Source organism: Hemibagrus wyckioides, linkage group LG13, assembly GCF_019097595.1.
Source record: "Hemibagrus wyckioides isolate EC202008001 linkage group LG13, SWU_Hwy_1.0, whole genome shotgun sequence".
NCBI classification, from domain to species: domain Eukaryota; kingdom Metazoa; phylum Chordata; class Actinopteri; order Siluriformes; family Bagridae; genus Hemibagrus; species Hemibagrus wyckioides.
Window position 1 is genome coordinate 26,252,471 of NC_080722.1, and position 23,038 is coordinate 26,275,508.

Here is a 23,038-nt window from a genome sequence, read left to right on the forward strand (position 1 = left end):
AAAGTGTATCTAGAGATGTATCTTTAATAAGCCCTGTATGAGTGCTTCTTCTAATGGCAGGGATGTTGGGAAGATAAAGCCTACACTGATCAGGCATAACATTATGACCACTTGCCTAATATTGTGTTGGTCCCCCTTTTGCTACCAAAACAGCACTGGCCCGTCCAGGTATGGACTCCACTAGATCCATAGTGCTGTGGGATCTGGCACCAAGATGTTAGCAGCAGATCCTTTAAGTCCTGTATGTTGTGAGGTGGGGCCTCCATGGATCGGACTTGTTTGTCCAGCACATCCCACAGATGCTGTACTGGATTGAGATCTGGGGAATTTGGAAGCGGAGTCAACACTTCAAACTGGTTGTTGTGGTCATCAAACCATTCCTGAACCATTTCTGCTTTGTGGCACGGCGCATTATCCTGCTGAAAGAGGCCACAGCCATCAGGAAATACCGTTTCCATGAAATGGTGTACATGGTCTGTAACAATGCTTAGGTAGGTGGTACGTGTCAAAGGAACATCCACATGGACGGCAGGACCCAAGGTTTCCCAGCAGAACATTGACATTGCATGACACTGCCTCCGCCGACTCGCCTTCTTCCCATAGTGCATCCTGGTGCCATGTGTTCCCCAGGTAAGAGACGCACACGCACCCGGCCATCCACGTGATGTAAAAGAAAACGTGATTCATCAGACCAGTCCACCTTCTTCTATTGTTTTGTGGTCCAGTTCTGATGTTCATGTGCCCATTGTTGCCGCTTTCGGCGGTGCACAGGGGTCAGCATGGGCACTCTGACTGGTCTGCGGCTATGCAGAGGTCAGTATAGATACTGAGCACTGTGGACCGGGAACACCCCACGAGAGCTGCAGTTTTGGAGATGCTCTGATCCAGTGGTCTAGCCATCACAATTTGGCCCTTTGCGAACTTGCTCAAATCCTAACACTTGTCCATTTTTCCTGCTTCTAACATCAACTTTGAGGACAAAATGTTCACTTGCTTCCTAATATATCCCACCCACTAACAGGTGCCATGATGAAAGATCATCAGTCTTATTCACTTCACCTGGCACTGCTCACAGTGTTATGCCTGATTGGTGTATATTAAATATAAGACAAATGCAGCTGTTCACTACAAATGCCTAGTTAGAGGACTGTAAAATATCAGGTGTTCAAAAACTTTTGACTTTCAGCATATTTTCCAGCTATGTTGCTCCTGTTCTTTTGCATTTTATGATCTTACAGGATAATAAATATCATCTGCATATTGTACAGTACATCAAGTAATGTATGATATTCCTCTAATATAATTCTGTAGTGTTGACTCTCATGCCTTTCTCTAAAACTGCAAGCAGAATGATACCTTCTCCAGAAAGAAAAGAGCAAATGAATCCATCTCCCACATGGGATGGCACAGTGGGAGTCTGAGTTTGGTCAAACATGGGCAAAAATTGGCAGCCATAACAGCAGCAGATAACATGCCCAACAAGCACAGTACAGCGAGCATGATCCACTTTCAGCGACCTCGCTAGTCGGCTGAAAGCCTTAAAGAAAAATGGGTGACTGAAAAGAAAATAACCCAAAAAACAAAACAAACAAAAAAACAAAAAATCAACAATGGCTTCAACCAAGAGCAGTGTCGTCTTTTCTCGGCGACACTCCTACCCAGCAAATTTTGTTCCTTGAGGCCCAAGCTGCAGGGTTCGGCTAACGAAGCTCTCGCCCTCATTAAGAGGGGGGAGTTTTCGGGGAAGATGGAGTTTACTGAATAACATCCATGCAGCAATTAGAGGAACAAAAAGGAGGAACACAAAACAGTCCATCATTGCTGCAGGAACTAGCGTTTCATGTAGTCACTTCAACTAGTTAGCCTTCAAAACCTCTCCACATACTACTGTGCATTTGTTATGGTGGAGCTTCTTCAGAAGGGTTTAGCTGATCTAAACTAGTGCTAAAATCTTCAGGGCAAAGTTCACTCATCTACTTGGAGGCTGACAAATAGCAAATGAAGTGGGCTACACTGAGCTCTGTGATGTATAGCAGCATTACTGTCAAGTATCAGAGGCTTGCTTGATGCTAGTCTCACTGCCGAATCGCCTAGCCACCACACACTCCAAACACAGATGGGGTTCATGGCAATGGGCAGTAAAGAAGAAACAAGAAAACCCAAATGGTAGAAGAGCATGACCTACCCGAGGAACTGAGCTCCAGCAGGGCCCACCTCCACCAGTCGGCTCGCCAGTCCCTCTCCCTCCACCATGGGCGGTGGCGAGGCTAGCTTATGCCGCTTGACCAGACGGCAGGTGATGCGAGTCGGGGCCGTGCACTTGCGTGGTGGGATGATGATGCGCATCCCGTTGTGACGGCTGCCTCGCATGGAGCCGCCACGAGCATCCACCATAAAGCTCACCAGGAACCTGTAGAGAGCAACACACCACGCTGATGAAAAGAGGAACAGGCCAAGAGGCTTTGACCTTCAGTGACCACCAGTGAGGACTGTTTCCATGCTGTGATAAAGAACTCACACAACCAAACACCAGAGGAAAGAGGCAAATGAGAAGAAAGGCTGGAAAGTGGGACCATGAGAGCTCAGCCCTGGCAGTTTATTCATGGAGGAATTTGGCATGGTTCATCATAGATCCTTATTAATGATAAATAACAATCGAACAAACATGGCTTAAAAGTTAAAGCGCTTCACAAACTGCCAAGGTAGATCACTCAACAAGCAAACGTGTCATTTGTGTTACTGGAAAAAAATTGTGTTACTGGAAAAAGAGCGTCTTCAAACTCGTTTCCGTGCTTTATCAAAACCAGGTGAGGAGATAATAGTTTACCAACAACACTGGCTTTCACTTCTTGTGATTTTACCCATAATGACTGAGTCAGTAACTGGAATTTCACCATGTGTATCTCAGTATTGAAACATCTCTGTCCTTAATCAAATATAATAATCAGAATGAATTATTTCCAACACCTTCATAATACATTTCAAGCTCCTGTGGCTGAACTGATCAGTTTGTTGAGAATGAGTTTGAGCCCAAATGTGTGTGTTCACTACTGCAACATCTATGAGTGTAATCTCTTCACAAATCTGATCACACAGGTGCTTTTACCATGTGGTACTTTAAGCCTGTACAGGATTTAAGGGTTATTCAATCCTTTTTGACATTGTTTTTAAAATGATCTGTCTGAAATTAGCCTTGCAAGCCAGCTGCTAGCATTTGCAGGAGAATCTGGTAGATTTCTTTCCAAGACGCTTCTACTTTTGATTCGACTGACAACAAACCACAGAGTTCCTGGAGCTCATCAAGGAAACATGCGAGGAGATCTTGTTTTAATAATCACTGACCTCAATTCTGAGAAATGATTAACAATGATATGAACTTTTTCTTTTTAGTTCCACTGGCGACATTTTCCAAAAAAATTCTTTAATGTTTTGGCACTTGGATGTGTATACACATGGAGATGTTCAACATTCTGAAGCTTGTGATAAATCAAGCCATGAGCTGAACAGGTTGAGATTTTTTCTGATGCTTTTCAGTCATTTAAATCTCATACAGATCTGCGAGAAAAGAAGAAAAGAGGTTGTGATTCTGATGACTAATCAGTGTTAGGAGCAATCCAACTTCCTGCAGCTCTGCATGAGGAGATCTGATCAGGTTGTGAGTTTAAGGATCTTCTGAAGGATGAGGTTTAAAACCACTTTATGGGTTGGAAAAGTATTTGGACAAGATTACACCAATACACTTACCACAATGTTGGAAGCACATCATTATATCGAATGTCTTTGTATGTTCTAGCTTTAAGATAAGATCTCGCTTCTTTGGAATCAGAAGGTTCAAACCTGTTCCAGCATGACAGTGCTCCAGTGACCATGAGGTTGCTGGAGGTTGCTTCTGTGTCCTGCACAGAGCCCTGATCTCAGCTTCAGTCAACACCTTTGGGATAAACTGGAACATCGACTGAACCTTAGTCCAACGTCAGTGTCCGATCTCACTAATGCTCTTGTGTTGGAATGATCACAAATCACCACAGCCATGTTCCAACATCTAGCTTAAATCCTTCACGAAGTTTATTATAAAAACCAAATGAGAATAAAATCTGGAATGAGATGTTCAACAAGCTCTGACTGACCATCCTGTCTGGGCTCATACAGTCATATGGACAGAGATACCAGTGCTCTGATAGCTCTGTTAATGACTCTTGTCACCAATCTCATGTCTACTCTAATGTTCAGGCTTAGCTTTCAGAAGGATATCTGTTACATCCAGGTCTGCTGGATAATTTCCTGGGCCAAAAATATAAGGTAAAATAGCATGTCAATATTATGAAGGTGTTGGAGTTCAATTTAAAATAGCTTAATATAAAGCAATGATTTTCCTCAAAGGACACAAATATATTTCTGTATGTTATTTAAGCAATATAACATGATATTGAGTATATATTACATTATCACATTATATTAAGTATAACTGCACCACTGGAAGTTATATTTCTGATGCAGTATGACCAGATGATTTGTTTATTTTTTAAGCCACACTAAATGATAGTCTGTTGGCTAAATCATTGAGTTTTGGACATTCCTGTTACAGATGCATCATGTGAAAGTGACTTCCCTTCTTTCTTTTCACGATTTTGATCTACGTATTTTCTGCCCTTTTGCCGAACATGTCACTAACACTAGTGTGGTAATGAAAGTGTGGTCAGTGTGTCGGTCACTAGAGTTGGAATTATACATCATGAACACAGACACGCAGTGAATACACACACACAGCGAACATGTCCAATCAAATCAGCGGACCAGAACTAACTGTATAAAAGCTCATTGTTTTCATTTTCATTCGATTCATTGCTTAGTTTCGACTTCGACTTAGTTTGTTCTGTAGGTGAAGAAGAAGAGAAAGAAAAGAAGCAGGCAGAGAAGAAGGAAAAAAAGTGTTATCACAGGACACAACCATCATCACCTGGAGTCATACTGAGGGAGTGGTGTAGAAACACTGCGAAGAAACAACAACAAAAAATGGAACTGGCGAAGGAAAGATTAAAAATCAACAAGTTTCATCACCAACACCAGAGCCTTGAGCTTCATTTGCAGGAACACAGAAGACAGTCAGATGATAGAGGCATAAAGAGCAGCAGAGACCTTTAGCAGACCAGATTGAACATTATATGCACTTGGAAAAGACTGATTGTCTGTAGAACCACTATTAAAAGTGTTGAATGAAAGACATTGTATTCCAACAATAGAATTTTGCCACCTACAGCACATCTTACCCTGAATGAACTGGGCTGGACACCAAGTTGACATTGTCCAGGGCGTCTGCTGTCCAGCTGTATCGCCTCAGAGAGTCAGTGTCATACTCTTTAGCTACAGCCAGATGCTGAGGGTGAGAACACACACACACACACACACACACACTGTCAGTAATGTATTTGAGCAGTAAACCACAACAACAACCTCAGTGTCAATGCATGGCAATAAACCGGCACTGGGAGGTAAGTGTTGTGGAGCTGAGAAGTGCTGCCTGCAATCAATTAGCATCTCAACCACACACTTAACCTCACCTCACAGAGTGGCTGATGGGAAAAAGCATCCAAAGAACACATGCATGTTTAAAACAGGTTGAAGGGACAGTGGAGAGAAGGAACTGAAGCTTCTTGAAGCAAATAATGACAAGTCAAGGATACTCTAAAGCAGTCAAAAACCGGGCTACAAATCATAGAGCAGCAAATAAACAAGTGCTTCTCGGACAGCAGAGGGTATTCAGGCATCATGTGGTTTAACGGCCGCTACGCCAATGCATGTTGTTGTTGTTGTTGTTTTTTTTTACATCATATATATGGCCTGCATTTGAGCTGAAGATTGGCAAAATAACATTACATCGTTCATTGAACTGAATACCTTATTATGGGGCTCAACAACGCAGTGCATCGCTTTACAGACAGCCTGAAGCATTTAAAGAAGAAGAGAATGTTTTAAACACACTGGAATCACCTCTCAGAATGAGCTAAACATACAAAAAAAGCTTAAAGATTGTGATTACACAGAACTCATAACTCTGACTTTAACTGCAGACTGAAGCACTACATGAACATTTGTGTGACAATCACTTGCATGTGCCGGAGATACGATCTTTGAAACAGACGTGTAACTCGACTGCATACAAATCTGTTCTGCTCAAGTGAGAAGAAGTCAGATGTGCAAAGGCAAGTGCTGGTGATTGAAGACATATCTGGCAACTTTGGGTCCTGATCTATTTGAATGCGCTGTCTAAAATCCTGAAGACAATTTGTGCTGCAGAACCTGTCTCTGAATATGAGAACCTTTCCTCCTCGGGTAAACAGCTCTGAGCAGAGCCGTGAGAAGGCAAACAAGAGAAACTAGAATGTTCAGTGGTTTGGAGGCGCTCTTTGTTGAAGCGATTGTTCAAATAATAACAAATGGCACTCTTCTGAATGATTAAAGAGCCTTTATTTTCTTATGAATTCAATACCATTGATCTATCATATTTGGGTACTGCTCTCTAGGCCTGAGTCTTATGTGCATATAATTAGAATATCAGAATATTGAAGATTTAAGGGGTTTAGAAACAAGAAATCTTAAATGCTATATATCTGCTATAATTTTATATGTTTATATTTGTATTATTATATAAGATAAGATTGTACTACATTGTATCCTGTACTTCTCTTGATACTTTTAAGGCCCTTGAGCAGCTCAACCTTGCAATCCTGATAGGATGAAGTTGCTCCTGAACTATATAGAACTCATCCTGCTGTATTGTAGATATTTCTTGATGATTCTTGATTGATCAACAGTACTTAAGGGTGTGTAATGAGTACTAAAGGGTGTGTAATGAGTACTAAAGGGTGTGTAATGAGTACTAAAGGGTGTGTAATGAGTTCCCTGAGATTGTGATTCTGGGGGGGTTTGAGGTTAGAAGTAGTCAAGATAACGCAGGCTTGAGCTGAACGGAGCTGCTGCCTAGTGAGGTTTACTCTGACCTCTCTGTGACCATCTTAGCACAGCCTCTTGTTTCAAAAATCTGGGCTACATCTTGTTAATGCATTAGCCACATGCTAGAAGAAATAAAGAAATAAAACAACCGGGAGTGATGTTGCAGGAAAATAATCTATTCAGGGGCTCCTGAGTGGGGCAACAGAAAAGCGTTCGCCCTTTGTCTGGAGATTGTGAGTTGGAATTTCTAAAAAAAAAAAACTCTACTGATAATTACACAGAGACTCAGTCACGGGCATCTGTGAGTTCATGTATGCAGAAGGTGGGGTGGGTAGAACTTTTGTCTGAACTTTTCTTACTCCACCCCATGATGCAGCACGAACAGCAGTTTGAAAAGATTCCATTCAGCTGGATTCATATATCTCAGAGGAAGCACATGATGGCCTTCACCCTCCGGACTGGTAGCTGCCCTCAGATAGAGGAGACCTGACTGCTGGGATGGAATTGGCCGAGAATAAATTAGGAAGAATATCAGGAAGAATAAAGGTTAACATTTGGTGGTGTGATGCTTCATGAAGTTCGGCATTTTCTAATAGCAAGCGCAATTTTTTAGCTGCTTCTGGTTATTAAAAAACCCCAAAAGCTGTCCATGAAGATAGTTAGAAAATCTCCACCAAAAGTGATAACATACACTTTTATATCATTTATGTGGTTTTAGAGCGTCCACTATATAAGACCCTGTGTAAATTGTTACTATGTAAACTGTAGCTGGAACTTATCTGCTGTTAAAAATAATCGGGATCATGTGATTTGTGATTTTATATGATATCAAATTTGAGAATTCAACACTGCTGGGCTACAAGCTGAACTGATTAAACACTTTTATATTCTTAGACCCATTCTGGATGATAAAAATCCTCGGTGTAAGGGTTTGTCAGGTCTGAGCTACGTGATTAAACTGAGGTTGAACACCGACATGAATGATTCCCACTGTTAATAAAAATCCTGCCACTCCTGAACAGCAAAAGTGTAAAATCAGCTCCTGGCAGAAGTAAAGGCAGCGAGAACATAAGAACAGGATGGAGAGGATAGAAGGCGTACCGTGTCCTTGCTGGGTGCCAGGATCTCCTCGATCATCATGCTGTCCCTGGTGAAAGAGCTCCGGTTCAGTGTGTTGGACCTATCCGAACTGAAGGAGCGCAGGCTGTTGGCATTCACAGTATATCACACACAGTGCACGGGGTGGGGAGGGAGCGGGGCATGACAATGAGATGAACACAAAACACACACACACACACACACACGCACAAAAAAATAAATAAAACACACACCTGTTACTGCATGCAGCTTCCAGGGAAACTGGCGCACAAGTTCAAAAGAAAAACGACAGCACAAGTGTCAAACAATGGAGAGAGCTCTTGCTGTGTAGGATAAAGATGGGCATGAATGACTAATGAGCAGCAGGTAATCCAAATAAAACCTGGAAATGGCCGACAACATAACGCTATGACTTTATACCTGTTATCTGTATTAATTATATTTTTTTCACAGACATTTAGTATTAGAAAAGTTAGTCATGAGTCAGTAATTGGGTCTGTGGATTCTCTTACAGAATCCTGACACTGAAATAGATTGGCATTCGAAGCTGCAAAGGGGGCGGGGCCTTTCTTAAAAATAAGCCGCGCTGAGTTGTGAATTTTTCCATCCAGAGTGAACTTCTTGCTCCCAGCACACGTGTATAGGAGTATGTGCTAGTGCTCTGTCCTGCTGGAATCAGTGTGACGAGGCATTTCATCTGCGCTCGCTGCCAATGTGAAACCTGCCTGTAAATTTCCAGCGACAGGTGAATTTACAGCTAATAAAATATCAGGCGGAAAAATATGGAAAAGATCTGAACAGGAAGTTCATCTCTGTGAACTCCATGGAACCCTGGAAGCCACATGAGAAGGAAAAAAAAATGGAATCACATCAAAACCAAAAAAATAAATAAATAAATCAGCCTTGCAAAGCGCAAAGGCCAAAGAGCTCGGGACAGGCAGAGTTCCTTTAAAATGACATCGTAAGTCGGACTCTGAAATCTGAACTTAGGTCAACCGACACAAAGTTCAACGAGTTCCCAAGAGTCAGAAAAGCACAGGTGTGATTGGTCAGCACTTTGTCCACTTGTTTGTAATTTCTCATTAAAAATGAACAGATGAAGGACATTACAAGACGAGTGATTCTGTGACGTAATGACTCGAGGAAGGAAGAGGATGGGGGTGGGGAGGGGGAGGGGGAGGGGGGCACATCAAAATCCACAGTCATGCCCTCTTACCTGACTCTAGGACTATGAGAAGGAATCAGTATGGTGGAGGAAAGGAGAGAGGAGGGACAGAGGAGATCGAAAGCAATGAATCAGACAGCGAGAGCAAAATGCAGTGGCTGAATGACAGCAGCTTGTAATGTTCTGCAGTTGCATTGCAACACACTCTTAGACCCTGCTGAGCCCCTCCTCTCGACCAGCTTTCCTACAGCGAGTGGCATCCCCAAAAAAGATGTTTTTTAAATAAAGCATGATGTAAAAGAATGCGGTTCACAGTGTTTCAGCATGAGCATTTCTGTCAACAAATCTTACTCTCTTGGGGGATTCTGTTCAAACACAGAGGAGCGCTGCAGTGCTGTCTAAGAGCATGCGAAGCTAGCAGATATTTGGCAGATGCTGCTAAAAAGGAGGACTGAAAAGAAACAGAGCTCCTTAGCATCAAACAGGAAGGACTGAATAATAATAATAATTTTAAAAAAAAATGAGCTCACACAGACCCAAGCAGAATATTCATCCAGATTTTTATTTAGTTTTACCAAAACATCATGGGCTCAGTGATACAGAGCGAGTCCCGTTTATCCCCTCGGTTTGATTTATTAGCCAGCTTTTTAACTCCGAGCTCCACGCAGGTTAAACATTAGCCTCGTGACTCGGACATGGTGGATTATGAGAGCTGCAGCCATGTAATAGTGTAAACATTGACCAGGCTGCCAATAATCCAGCAATCAGGGAAAAAAACAGAAGAGATAACGGGATGAATCCTGTTCGTTCAGCTCAAGGTCTGTGTGAGACAAACGTCTGAAAGCTGTGCTGTTTCCCTACATGCCATGAACATGAAAACATTCTGAAGGAAAGAATCTGGCAGATAAGAAAAACAAAGCGATCCTTTTGTACATTAAGGTCGCTTTAATTGATGACATTTAAACGAATGAACCGTGAACTTCAGCATTAATATGTAAAGGAGCTAACACTTTTTATTCATTGATGTAAAGGTTTTTGGCTAAAGATCTGAGATTGGGTTGAAAAACCTGCACCTGATAACATGAAATTCTTGTTCATTTAGTCATGAGATTTAACAAACCTTTATAAATCCAGGTGTATTTAATAAACACGTCAATGTGTGTTAACTTGCTCATTATATTACTTCAGGTGTGTTAATGCTGAAGTTTGTTAGGTTGTTAATGTTGGAAGCTTCTGTCATTTTGAACTTCTTTATGGTCTGAACTTTATCTTTCGCTCAGTCTTACATAACTCTTACAAAAAACACCCCTCAGATTTAGTTTGAATGCAGGGGAAATAAAGGGGAAGTGTATACACGTGTGAAGAGCGGCATTACCTTCCAGATCGGGCCCCGATGCTAAAACCCACGTAACCTTCCTGAGGCAAAGAGTCGTCTCCGAGCTCGCGCAGATCCTGGGGACCCAGGTACTTATCCGTGTCCCCCATCATCACGTCCTCACCTGAAACCCAGACAGAGTTAGCGTCCAGGAATGATCGTCCGTTTGTATCATACAGTGATGAGTATCATCCTAAAATGAGTCCAACTCATCAAATGAGCCTGTTATTTTTTAATTTATTTTCCAATTTATTTTTCAGGCACTATCAACACAGTGGACAGATATTTACATAGTATTTTTTCTCTTTCGAGTATCCAAAAGTAAATAAATAAAGAAAGAACGAACGAACCAGATGGCAATTAGTGAGTTTGATCGAGAAACAGTAAACTCCAGCATTCATACACACAAAGTTCACAACCAGTAAAGAGACTTGCGGGGTTAAAAGAAGAGATTTAGAGCAAGTGCACAGCAAAAAAAAGAGAAAGAGAAAGAGAGAGAGAAAGAGAGAAAGAGACTGGAGTGGAGGGGGGGACAGCATTCCGACAGTGACAAAGCGGATCCTGCTCCCCCGCTGCTCATCTCCACAGCAACCCCTCCCCATGAACCCTCCACTGCTGTACCATTACTGCCACACACACACACACACTTATCCTGTATACAGTGTTTACTTCACAGAAAAGAATTTCCTTCATGCCCACACACACTGTCATGGAAAAAAGAAAAGAAAAAAAAAACCACGTACCATTGACTAGCCCTCCGAACTGCCTGGCTTTCAACCACAAGCTTAACAGTCAGCAAAACCTTTCTGAGCAGCTCTATCTGAGCACACACACACACACACACACACACACACACACTGCACAGATCAGCTTTCTCTCGCCCGAGCTGCCATGCGTGTGCTGCAGTGCTAAATCTATCGTACGCGACCAGCCCAGAACGCCGTAAACAAACCCAGGCAGCAGCTGCAGCAGCTCTCAGAGTAACTCTCACACAGCTGAGTGCTCATGACCCTCCTTCAGTGTCTCTTAGCCGTTTCAAAGGCCACTTCCTCCCTGTTCACACCATACATCCACTTCAAATCCACACGCTCGAATCAGAACAAATCCAGAAAAAAGACGCACAGTACGGATGCATCCGCATATCCTGCATATCCCGGTCCCTTCCCGCTGACTGCCCGAAAAAAACCCAACAGTCCCTCCCGTTGCATTGCACACACACACTCTCTTACACACACACACACACACACTCAGCATACACACTCCTTATCTGCTGACGAGAGTTTGAACTGCGCGGGAGAACAGCAATTCTGAGGTCAGGGCAGGGGTGGTACAGACCTCTATGATTGGATACTCGATGCCCCACTAGCCCCTCTACTACAGGGCACAATAGAGAATGAGAGGGGGGGAAGGGGGTCTGGGGGACTAGGTGTACTCAGTAATCCGACTCTAAGGAACAAACAAAAGAACCCCTTTACGGGCAGGAGGACACACAACCGAGTGGGAGGAGTTAGTGATGGACCGCCAGCCACCTGCCCCTGGCCCCTTTATTACACAGGAAAGATCATGAGAACTTTCAGCCCTCAAACTCCTGCTAAACTCCAACATTAGCGCTGGACTATCTCTAATCCACACGACGACTTATGGCTAAAGATCATATTTATATAACGTGTGAAAATGTCAAACCTGATCTCTACCTCAACACACCACCTCAACCATCTCTGAGCTGAGAAGGGGGTAGTTTGGACCTAGACATTGTTAAACTGCCCATGAAATCTAAAAGATTCTGGACAGTCATGCCATGTTTTATCTGAAAAAAAAGTAGTTGCCAATTTTCTCATAAATTTTATAGTTTGTTAGTTTTTCTTCTGGGAAAAACATTAGCCTGCTATCTACTCAAAACCTGAACCTCATCATCCAATTAAATGCTCTTTAGAACATATGTCCCGCCCCTGAAGGTGGGTCTTGCTCTACAGCAGTAGCTCCTCAGCTGCATTAACAGCATGTTAGTTTTCAGATTTATATTCTCGAATGCTATTGGCCGTCAGTAAACATGAAACACAATGAAAACCTCTGATTTCTGTCACATTTAAAGTCTTCTCACAGATTTGCTTTCCATTTAGAAATTCCTCATATCAAAGGGTTTGATCCTTTATGAAACGATGAACAAAACAAACCTTTCAAGACATTTCCAATGGACACATGAGTTCATATAACAATCTGCTGACTTGGTCATTTATTCAATCGTCTGCATTAAGCTCTTGTGATCAGGGTTGTGGTGAATCTGGATGGAACACCAGTCTATTGCAGGGCACCACACATTCACCCCCACTTTAGCCAATCTGCCTATTGGGAGGCCAAATATGTCCACAAAATCACCACTTACTACATTTATATATGCAGGGTCCAGGGATTTACAAATCATCAGCAGAGTCTGTTCAGACTGTTAGGGGAGGAGGAATTTGGCAGCTAGCTTTAAGGTCAGAGCCTCAACCTGGCACTCCGTTTAAGAATTTCTTTTTAGAAATCCAGGTATGCATGATATAGTACATGTCTTTCAGCCTTCAGTATTCATCTCCTAGGTAGCAGTGTCCACTACATCCATTGTAAAATCCTGTTTATTTCCCTTTGATCAAATATCACAGCATTGAAAACTCATCTTACATCAGGTGTTTGCATTCAGAGAATCCGCCAAAGCATGTTCGCTAATGAGTCCACACACACCGCCACGATAACGGGGTTTATTCTGGGCCGTGTAAACGAGAAGCTATCCCAGTTATGTCAGTGGAATCATGGGTGCTTGCACCAGTGTCAGTTAACAGTAACTAGACCCCACGGTAGTCTACACACACACACACACACACACACTGTAAAACTTTAGAGGCAGTACACACATTCAGCTGAATAAAATGCCTGCTGCATTACTGCTTCCTCCGAGTTCATTTTCCGACTAAGTAACTCATACAGCTAGTTCATCTCTATCATGAACTCCTGTAATACATCAGACATTTTTATTCTGCTGCATGTGTGCACTGCCTCTAAAACTGTACTTCAGAGACCCCTATTGGTGCAGCCTAGTATACAATTTGTCTCGGTGTATGTGTCAGGCCTGTCGGCTCTAATTGCATCCTTACAGAGAAATCTACAGAGTAATTTAATGCAAAAATCTTCTTCTTCACTTTACAACTTGCTTTTATCTGTCTGTTTTGTTCCAGTCACAGTGCTGTAGCACCATCACTTCACGTTATCACTGGATATGTGCAGTGTCTCCCATTATGCCTCAAAGCATAAGAATTTCATTGTATATAGAAGCTTAAGCACTCTTCATGGACACTATTTTTAATGCTATATTATGGTGAAGTGTGCTGCAGTAGCATGTGGCGTTCTTAACAGGGTAAAAAATTTGCATCTGATCCAAAAAGCCAACTAACTATTTACTTATGCATGTGTTCCTGCTGCTTTACTCAGAAACGATTCAGCTGTCAAACTTGTATGTATGAATAAGGATGTGAGTTTTCATTTAAACACCATGGTTTAGTGTAGTGTTCACACAGCACTTCACTTCAGGTTCAGGTTTCTTGTCTATGACATCTACCATGATGGACCAAGCTGACCCAGACATGATATCAGCATACTGATTTGTCCAGCCATGTGTAAATGCCATTACTTATTAAAACAGACCACTCTGGAAATGTTACACCGTTCACAAACGGCACAGGAAGTCCCACTGACCGCAAGTACGGCCGGTGTTAAACGACAGGCTTGCTTTTGAACCTAGCTTTATACACCGATTAGCCATTACATTAAAACCAGTCTGGAACAAGCCTCCATCACACTGTAACTGGAGTTGAAGCTGATTTTCTGGAAACAGATTTATCGTGATGTGAGGCAGCGGCCTGGCGTCTTAAAGCCTCTCCACACCATGCGGTCATTTTAATGTGTCATCATCACTATAGTAGCTCATTCATGTCAGGGTATGGACTCCAGAAAAAGATCTCTGAAGGTGTGTGGTACCTGGCACCAGGACTTTAGCAGCAGATCTTGTAAGATGTGAGGTGGGGAATCGGACTTTGTTGTCCAGCAGATGAGCTTTCACTTCCTACTCGTATCAACAAGCCTTTGGCGGCCATGACACTGATGTCGTTGTCCATTTTAGGACCACTTTTGTTAGGTATTAATCACTGCACACCAGGAACACCTCCCAAGACCTGATATATTGGGTCAAATCCTCACAGACGTCCATTTTCCCTGCTTTCAAAACACTAACTAGTTTTGGCCATGTGACTGGTCACGCGCTGCCCAATATATCCCACCAACATAATCAGTGTTACCCACATCACCGGTCAGTGGTTTTAATGTTATGGCTGGTCGGTGTACACCTCTGACAAAGCTCTCATGACTCCTGAGTCAGTGTTTTGAGAATAATGAGGTGTGAAATCTTCCGCAGTACAGCAGTGTAACATGACGTATACAGCACAGAAGCAACATTTGCGCTAAACATGCATGTGCGTTTTAGCTGCAGACCTGGAGAAAAGCGCAAACGACGGAGAACAGTAAGGTCAGTCCAGAAAGTCGGTTAGTTTAGAGTGAAAAAAAAGAGTCTAGAGGAAAGCTAAACAAACAAAAAAGCAACAAAAAAAGATACCTTCTTCAACATCTGAAATATAGTCCTCAGTGAGCATTTCAGGGACATTGGCTCTACGAACTGCGTGATTTAAGCATGAAGTGTTAGGATGAACATACATGTGAGAGGATTAACAAAATATTTACAGTTGACATAATGGAGTTAAAGCGATGTTTATTATGGAAATAATGAATCATTATTAAATGGCATGCATGGGACGGGGTTTACCTTCATCATCAGACATGTCCAGAACCTCGTTCATTGTTTCTGGAACGTTTATCTTGTGCTTCTCGGTCACCGTCTGCAAAAAGAGCAGTGTTATAATCCACCTGCATGGCCTCTTTTCAGTTCCTGTGCATGGGTCAAAGCTGAAGTGCCGTGGTCACTCAGTGTTTAAGATTAAATCCAAGAAAGTTCTGTGTACCAGCAGTGAGAAAGAGTCTCTTCTCTTTCAGAATCCTGCTCGTTTCTCTCCGCTAATAATAATTTCACATTACTGCCATGTGGATTGAGAAGCACTCTATGTGTGAAGAGATGAAGTCTCACCATGGTGGTCAGGGTCTCTTCTGTCACAACCTTGAGAGTGTCCACTACTGAGATGTAACCCAGCCGTCTGGCAATGGACAGAGCTGTGTTTCCATTCTGCACACAAATGAAACACCATCACACATCATATCAAAACCAAACTCCACACTGTACAGGACCGGTCTGGAACAAGCCTCCATCACACTGTAACTGGAGTTGAAGCTGATTGTCTGGAAACAGATTTATCGTGATGTGAGGCAGCGGCCTGGCGTCTTAAAGCCTCTCCACACCATGCGGTCATTTTAATGTGTCATCATTACTATAGTAACAGCTCATTCATGTGGATCTGTACAGTGGACGCTTCACATTTCTTTGGAAGTCTTTTGAGCTTTCAGTTTCCTTAATAATCTGGCAGGTGAGGAAATAAACGTTTTAATAGACATTCTGTAAAAATGTAAAATACATCAGATAAAATACATCATTCTTTAATAAATAAAGAATGTAAATGTAAAAAAAATGTAAAAATGTAAAATACATCAGATAAAATACATCATTCTTTAATAAATAAAAGTTGGAAATATTGGCTAACTCTCTCTATTTCTCTCCCTCCCTCCCTTTCTCCCTCTCTGTTTCTTTCCCTTCCTCCCTCCCTCTCTCTCTCTCTCTTTCTCTCTCTTTCCCTCTCCCTCCCTCTCCCTCTGTTTCTGTTCCTTCCTCTCTCTCTGTCTCTCTCTCTCTGCCTTATGCCCTACTACTGTTTGGAGTCTCATCACTTGCTGTTGATCAGGTTGAACTACATGAGCAGCCTGGAGATGGTACCACCATGATAACTGGAACAGCTGATGACTTTAACAAGACAGACTTCATGTTAAAGCTAGAATGAATTTCCACAGTTCCACCGTTACAGAAGTTATAGATGTATAATCACAGTGTAATGAGGATGAGTTCCCTTTAAAGTCTGGTTCCTCTTAAGGTTTCTTCCTCATTCATTATGCCTCACCTCTGACCTGCTCACTACGGATCCATTTCATTTATATAATTTATACCCTGAATTTATATATTTCTCTAAATCTGCTTTGTGTTAAATGCACTATACATATAAATAAAATAAAGTTTATATATGAATTAAATTTACTTGCATAAAACACATTGGGGCATGTTTGTACGCTCAGAAAACAATCCACTATGCTGTGGTAATGGCACAAATGTCATAAACACAATAATGTGTAACATGATGACCCAGTGAAATGAGAAACCTCATTTAAATATTGGTATGAAAATGTAGAAAGGGTTTAATGGAGTTTCCCGGTGTGAATAGTTCCTGTTATATAGTGCTTATTGTGTAGCACAGCTTTTATGTGAAAAAAAAAATCCTTTCCTATGCTGTCCTCCTGAAAACGATAGCACATTTCCATATTTTTTTCATTATCTCTTGCACAAGAAAGCAGATGGGTGTCCCCTCACCAGCGTCAGCTCGTTGGGCGAGGCTCCGTGCTGCAGGAGAAGGTTAATGATGTGTGTGTGGCCTTGCTGTGCAGCCTGGTGCAGTGGAGTGTATCCGTTCTGCACAAACACAACCAGAAGAGGACATTTTTTTACCCCACCCATGATACACACATCTCACATAATATCACACCGTTAACCTGTCATGATTTCTAATTACCTTCGTTTTAGCGTTGACCTTAGCCTGGTTCTTCAGGAGGAAGTGCACCATCTTTATGTTGCCATAGTGACAGGCGACATGCAGCGGAGTGTACCCCATCTGCAGACAGAGGGAGCGCCGAGCAAGAGAAAGAGAAAGACGAAAGATTACACCATCGGCTTTAGTGAGGCCGTTATTTCTGGACGCACTTGTATAAATGTTTCATACCGTGTCCCTCTTCTATATTACAGCACGGCTTTTCACCTTTCAGTCAAGTCAAGGTTTTATTCATTATAACGAAGGTGCTTCTAAACTCTGCCGCCTGTGATGTCTTAGTTTACAGCCTTTAATTAGCCAGTTTATTACGTATTTTTAGCTTCTAACAGCTGAATACACTACATTTTCTATCATTTACTGACTGAAGCACATTACAGACAGCGTGTACCGTGTATGCTGAGGGAAAGGGGGCAGCGTAAGACCACCACCACTTCCTTATAACGATACTGAAGCATTTCCAGAGTGGGAATTAACACAGTGACGTGATCATCTGCGCTGCCTTCGTTAAAAGTGCACTATGAAGCAAAATCCTGCGTGGTGCAGCGTGTAGCATAGCCGCCTCACGGCTTCAGGGTTTCCAGTTCGATCCGGAGCTCAGGTAACTGTCTGTACATGTTCTCCTGTGTCTGTACAGGGTTCCTCTGAGGTTCTTGCTCCGGTTTCCTCCTACTTCCTACTGTGTGTGTGGGACTGGAGTCCTATCCAGTGTGTATTCCCACTTTGGGCTCGGTGGATGCCCTGAATTCCAGATCCGCTTGGACCCTGACCAGGATGAAGTGGTTATGAACATGAGTGAGTGAGTGAGTGAGTGCAGGAACACACATCTTAGAAGATAAACCTGCTTTGTTTTATTAATCAGTTTTTTCCTGAGTGATGAGTACATCTGATGGAAGATCTCTGAATAACTAAAGCACTTGAAAGTCCAAGGTTGTGGACCTACATAGTCTTTTGTGTGTAGAAGATAAAATATACCTAATAAACTGGCAGTTCAGTCTGCATTTTATCATCAGATGAGGTCATGAGGTGTGTCCATTCTTTAGGTTCTTTCTGATACAGGAAAGATGCAGCATCACACAGCTGATGTCTCAGTAGACTCTGGCCTGCTGTATATGTTGTGTGAAGGAGACACTGTGAGGATGGTGGTCACTGGGACAGTACTGGAACGCTGCTGGGATTTAACACTAATCCAAACAGTAGAGTCACCGTCTAATTAGTAGTGTTTTCCAGCATCTAGGCTTTCTGTTCTCTTCAGTGCTGTGTGAGGGAGCTTTCCTTTCCTTCCTCACTCTGATTGTGCTTGTGTGTCCTGCTGGGTCGAGTGTTCAGAGTCAGCGTGCTCTCAGAGTGGAGCATCGATCAGGCTGCCGGACTCACGTCCTCTCTCACTACAGCTGCACCCGCTGACCTTCAGCCACTCCTTGTTAATACGACCTGCAGTAAGGCGTGATGGCACCAGCCAGACTCTGTGTGTGTGTGTGTGTTGCTGTGAGGAATCTAGTGTATTTCACATTAGCCCTACAGTCTAGAGGTCAGAGAGCTGGACTTCGCTACGTCAGTGGAAAAGTGCTGCAGTGTACCTTGGTCTCAGGATCCATGGCAGCAGACTGGTTAACCAACACTTCAGCTACGTTCACTTTGTCCTCCTGGGCCACCAGGTGAAGAGGAGTCAGTCCACTCTTTAACACACAAGCCCAACACATTCAGATCAGTAATAATAATAATAATAATAATAATAATAATAATAATAATAAACAAAATACAAAAATGAAGAGGAGGAGAAGAAGAAAAATCAGAGGAAGGAGGAAATGAAAAGACAGAAGTAGGAAAAGAAGAAAATCCAGATGTAGGAAAAGAAGAAAAGACAGAAGGAGAAGTAGAAAAAGAAGAAGAAAGAGGAGTAGGACAAAATTACAAACAAGACTGAGAAGAAGCAGAAGAACAAGAAACAGAAGGAGGAGGAGGAAGAGAAGTGGAAAAAAATGAGGAAAATATAGAAGACAGGGGATAAGAAGCCTCAAAACTGATAACGGAAATGAACCTTATTTCAATAGACATGAAAGAGCCAAACAAACAGAAAAGATTTACAGCTTTTCCATGTGTGTAGAGTTCTGATCATTAGGGTTATACCAGAAGAAAGAAGCATTTTTAAACAATTATATGTAATCTGAATAGACCTGCTGAAATTTCTATTTGTTCAGATTTTCTTCTTCTCCAGTTCTAACCAGTTCCCTTCTTATCTGCTGTCCTGCTCTCCTCAAGTCACAGCTGGAATGAAACACTGTGAGCACATCTGTTTTGTAGGCAGCATGTTTACCAGTCTCTAGGTTTTACAAAGCGCTCTCAGACTACTTAGCAGTGACGTTTGCTCCTCTGTGCTCCTCTGTGAGGATGTGTGGTTTGTTCTGTTAGTGCTGGTCTTCTCGGATGTGTCTCAGGCTGCCCGGAGGAGTGTGTGTTGTGTACTCGGGCCAGTATACGCTGTGTCTCGATCGGTAAAACAGCTGGCAGTCTCAAAGTCTGTCTCCTACATTCCTCTGTACTAATAAACCAAAATCAATTCAATATCCATCTAACAGCTGGAAGGTCGAGCCGGTCAGTGTAGATAAACTTTCACCTTTCTGAATATAAGAGCAGATCTTCTCCTTGATGGAAAGTGACCTTCAGGAAAGGACGAGTAGTGTGTGTTCTGTTCTTTTATTTTGTCATAGTGATATACAGAAAATACACAACATTAATATGGGCCTTAGTTAATGAAACACACATAGTGAAGAAGCTGAAACTTCATGACCAGGTCCTCTGATTAAACCCACAATGTTACATCAAGACAAATTAGTAATTATCTCAGAATTCAGTACCAGATGATGTGAAGAGCTGAATGTTAACACGTGTTGCTAAATCAAGGTCATGAAACTCACATGATGTGCATGAAATGGAACAAATGTGTTATTGTGTTATAATGTGAATAAATCTATATTATATCTATATTAAACCTCGTGTAAAGAAAACATTGCTAGTTTTTAATAAAAACAGAATGTATTTATTGGCTTTGTTGTTAAGTCGTCACTATGTGAAGTTTACTTTTGTCTTTGTTCTGTGAATCAGAATGTGATGTTTGTGGCACGCTGGTAAAGAGTGTATGCACTGCATGTGAAATTTGTGAAGGTCGTTTTCTATGAAGGAGAAATTCTCCTGTCAGTGAGCTTATAGATGAAAGTCTACAGTCCACTGGCTCGGTCAAGCAGCGGCGTCTCTGTGTTTAAGATGCTGGACCCCTGAGCAAGGCCTTTAGCCCTCAGTTAAAGCCCTCCGGTGTATATATCAGACTTATGAAATGTAAGTTAGGGTTAGACAAATGACGAGAAACGTAATGATAATTTATTTCAATTGTATGTTCTTCTTCTTATTATATGTATTATTATTAGTCAAAACTTTAGTGCAAGTTTTCACACACTTTATTAGTCAAGATTTTTCTTCTTTGTCATGTCCCACTCCACACTGGTGGTTAATATGAAGCTCAGTAGACACTCAGGACTTTTTGTTACTTTTTGTTTAAGTATTTCTGTTTCTCTCTAGCCTACTAGGGGCCATATATATAGGAATGTTCCAAAAACAAAAACGCCTATTTTTTTCCACACTGGTGTTTCTGTCGTCAAAGTAAATGTTGATATCAAACCCATTTCTGCTCTCTGAGATGCCCCAAGTGTTTGTTCATAAGCAGCTCAAATGTAAAGGTGAGTCCTGACTCATTTTATATCAGACTTATGGAGATAAAAGAATTTATTTCTTTATTCTGATTGAAAATGTCTCCTAATCAAACGCCAATGTTCTGGTGTACAGGGTTAAATTATCTGGACATGTGAAACACATGAAGATCCTGATCTAAGTGTGCTGCCAAACATTCATCTCAAGCAGCGGTGTAGGACATACTGAATACTCAGTACACCTATATACAGTAACTACTGATCAATAATATAATAATCTTCTGAACATTTGCTGTGTGTTTGTTGTTACTGATCATTCGTACCTTGTTGCCCATATTGATGGTGGCATCACGTGCAAGCAGCAGGGTGACCATGTCCACGTTACCCTCCTGGGCAGCCAGATGGAGTGGACTAATGCCCTGTCGAGTGACGGCATTGGTATCAGCGCCGTATTCCAGCAGTGTGGTGGCGATCTCCATCTGATTCTTCTTGGCAGCTATATGTAGAGGAGTGTAGCCATTCTGAGAGGAGGAAGAGAGAGCAAAGGGGACAGGAACAATAAGGACTGGACGAATTCATCAACGTACTTCGAGAACGATTTTAAAGTAAGGAACTGCTCTTGTTTAGGTAAATGATGATGGATGCTCTGAGATATATATTAAGGAGAAAAGACTGTGTACAGAACGAGTCCAGAGCATGAAGCAGAGAATGCGTTTCCCATTTTGCCTCGACTGTAAAACCACGAGCGGGGAAACTGTCGCCACTGCTGCCCACAGATTTATGGGATTTCCAAAACTACAAGCCAGTCCTGCTTCTTGAAACCCGACATAACACGTGTCAGACGATGCCAGAGGCTGAGAGAGAAAGAGAGAAGGAAAAAAAAGACAAGGTTTTGGAACCAGAGCAGTTCCCTAAATGTCACTGAATGGGATTGCCAGCAGCAGTGGTGATGTCATGGCAGGAACTGGTGGCCAGGACCGAGACGGCCTTCTTCATGCTATAGCTAAAAGGCGGGAGATTGAACTGGTTCACCTTTTTCATCATCGTCTCAGAAGAAGAGTCTTTACAAATGAATACTAAGTTCAGGCAGTTTAGAGCTTCACCATTTAAATTTTTTGCTGAAATATTAGACCTCTTTTGTGTCACTAAAGAAAAATAAAAATGTTAAAAAATGTAAAGATATTTTCTAGATCACATGGCGCCCTCACTCCCCAGCCACAACCTCCATAAACTGTACCTAGCAGTTAAAAATGGGAAGTGCTAATAGACATCCGTATTCTTTTCCACTCCATGTACACAGGAGGAGGAGGAGGAGGAGGAGGAGGAAGAGTGCCATGACAGTTCATGTATCATCCAGGTCACCAATAATGGGCTAATTTCGTTTTTCTTTTATTGAATTTAATGTAATAAATCTCCAGGGCCTGATTGAAAAGTGTCTGATTTATTCCTGATGTAAGAAAGACCGGGAGAAGGAAAATGAATCTGTACATCAGAAATGTGTGAATTATTTAATTTCCCATTGAAGAGTGGCAAAAATATCAAAACTGTCCAGTTTCTGATGATCACATTGTTTGGCTGAGTTTCAGGTATTTTGTGTGTTTTTTGTTTCCTCAAACAGTTTCTCTATACTGTGAAATGGTTACTTTTAAAAGTGAGGTCACTAAACAGTCTCCTAGTGAATAAAGTGTGACGGTCACCTGACCTGATGTTGTTCGAGGCTATGTCGTTATTCACGTCTGCTCTACAGAAAGCCCTGGTTATAAGCTGGCTGTTTCACATTTATTAGTCGGTTTCCTGGTTTGATTGCTAATTCGTTTTAAACTGGACATATTTCATTACACCAGAAAAAAAAAACAAAAAGTGTGTGCTGTGGGGTTTGTATGACTGAATCCATGCGTGTTTC

The 23,038-nt window shown here is 42.0% G+C and overlaps 1 protein-coding gene across 21 annotated transcripts in view; it reads right to left on the reverse strand.

Annotated features, from left to right (window-relative positions):
- The window catches only part of ank3b (ankyrin 3b), a 160,342-nt gene that overhangs the window by 22,694 nt on the left and 114,610 nt on the right, over positions 1 to 23,038 (reverse strand). For 6 of the 21 annotated variants that reach the window (XM_058406126.1, XM_058406127.1, XM_058406123.1 and 3 more), the window contains 12 exons: positions 21,459 to 21,656; positions 19,012 to 19,110; positions 17,399 to 17,497; positions 17,200 to 17,298; positions 15,757 to 15,852; positions 15,439 to 15,511; positions 15,232 to 15,291; positions 10,590 to 10,713; positions 8,053 to 8,155; positions 5,268 to 5,374; positions 4,958 to 4,990; positions 2,186 to 2,410 (listed from right to left, as the gene is read on the reverse strand). In XM_058406126.1, coding sequence (XP_058262109.1) covers positions 2,186 to 2,410; positions 4,958 to 4,990; positions 5,268 to 5,374; positions 8,053 to 8,155; positions 10,590 to 10,713; positions 15,232 to 15,291; positions 15,439 to 15,511; positions 15,757 to 15,852; positions 17,200 to 17,298; positions 17,399 to 17,497; positions 19,012 to 19,110; positions 21,459 to 21,656 — 1,316 coding nt within the window. The other 15 variants (XM_058406124.1, XM_058406121.1, XM_058406140.1 and 12 more) reach the window with 10 other exon arrangements.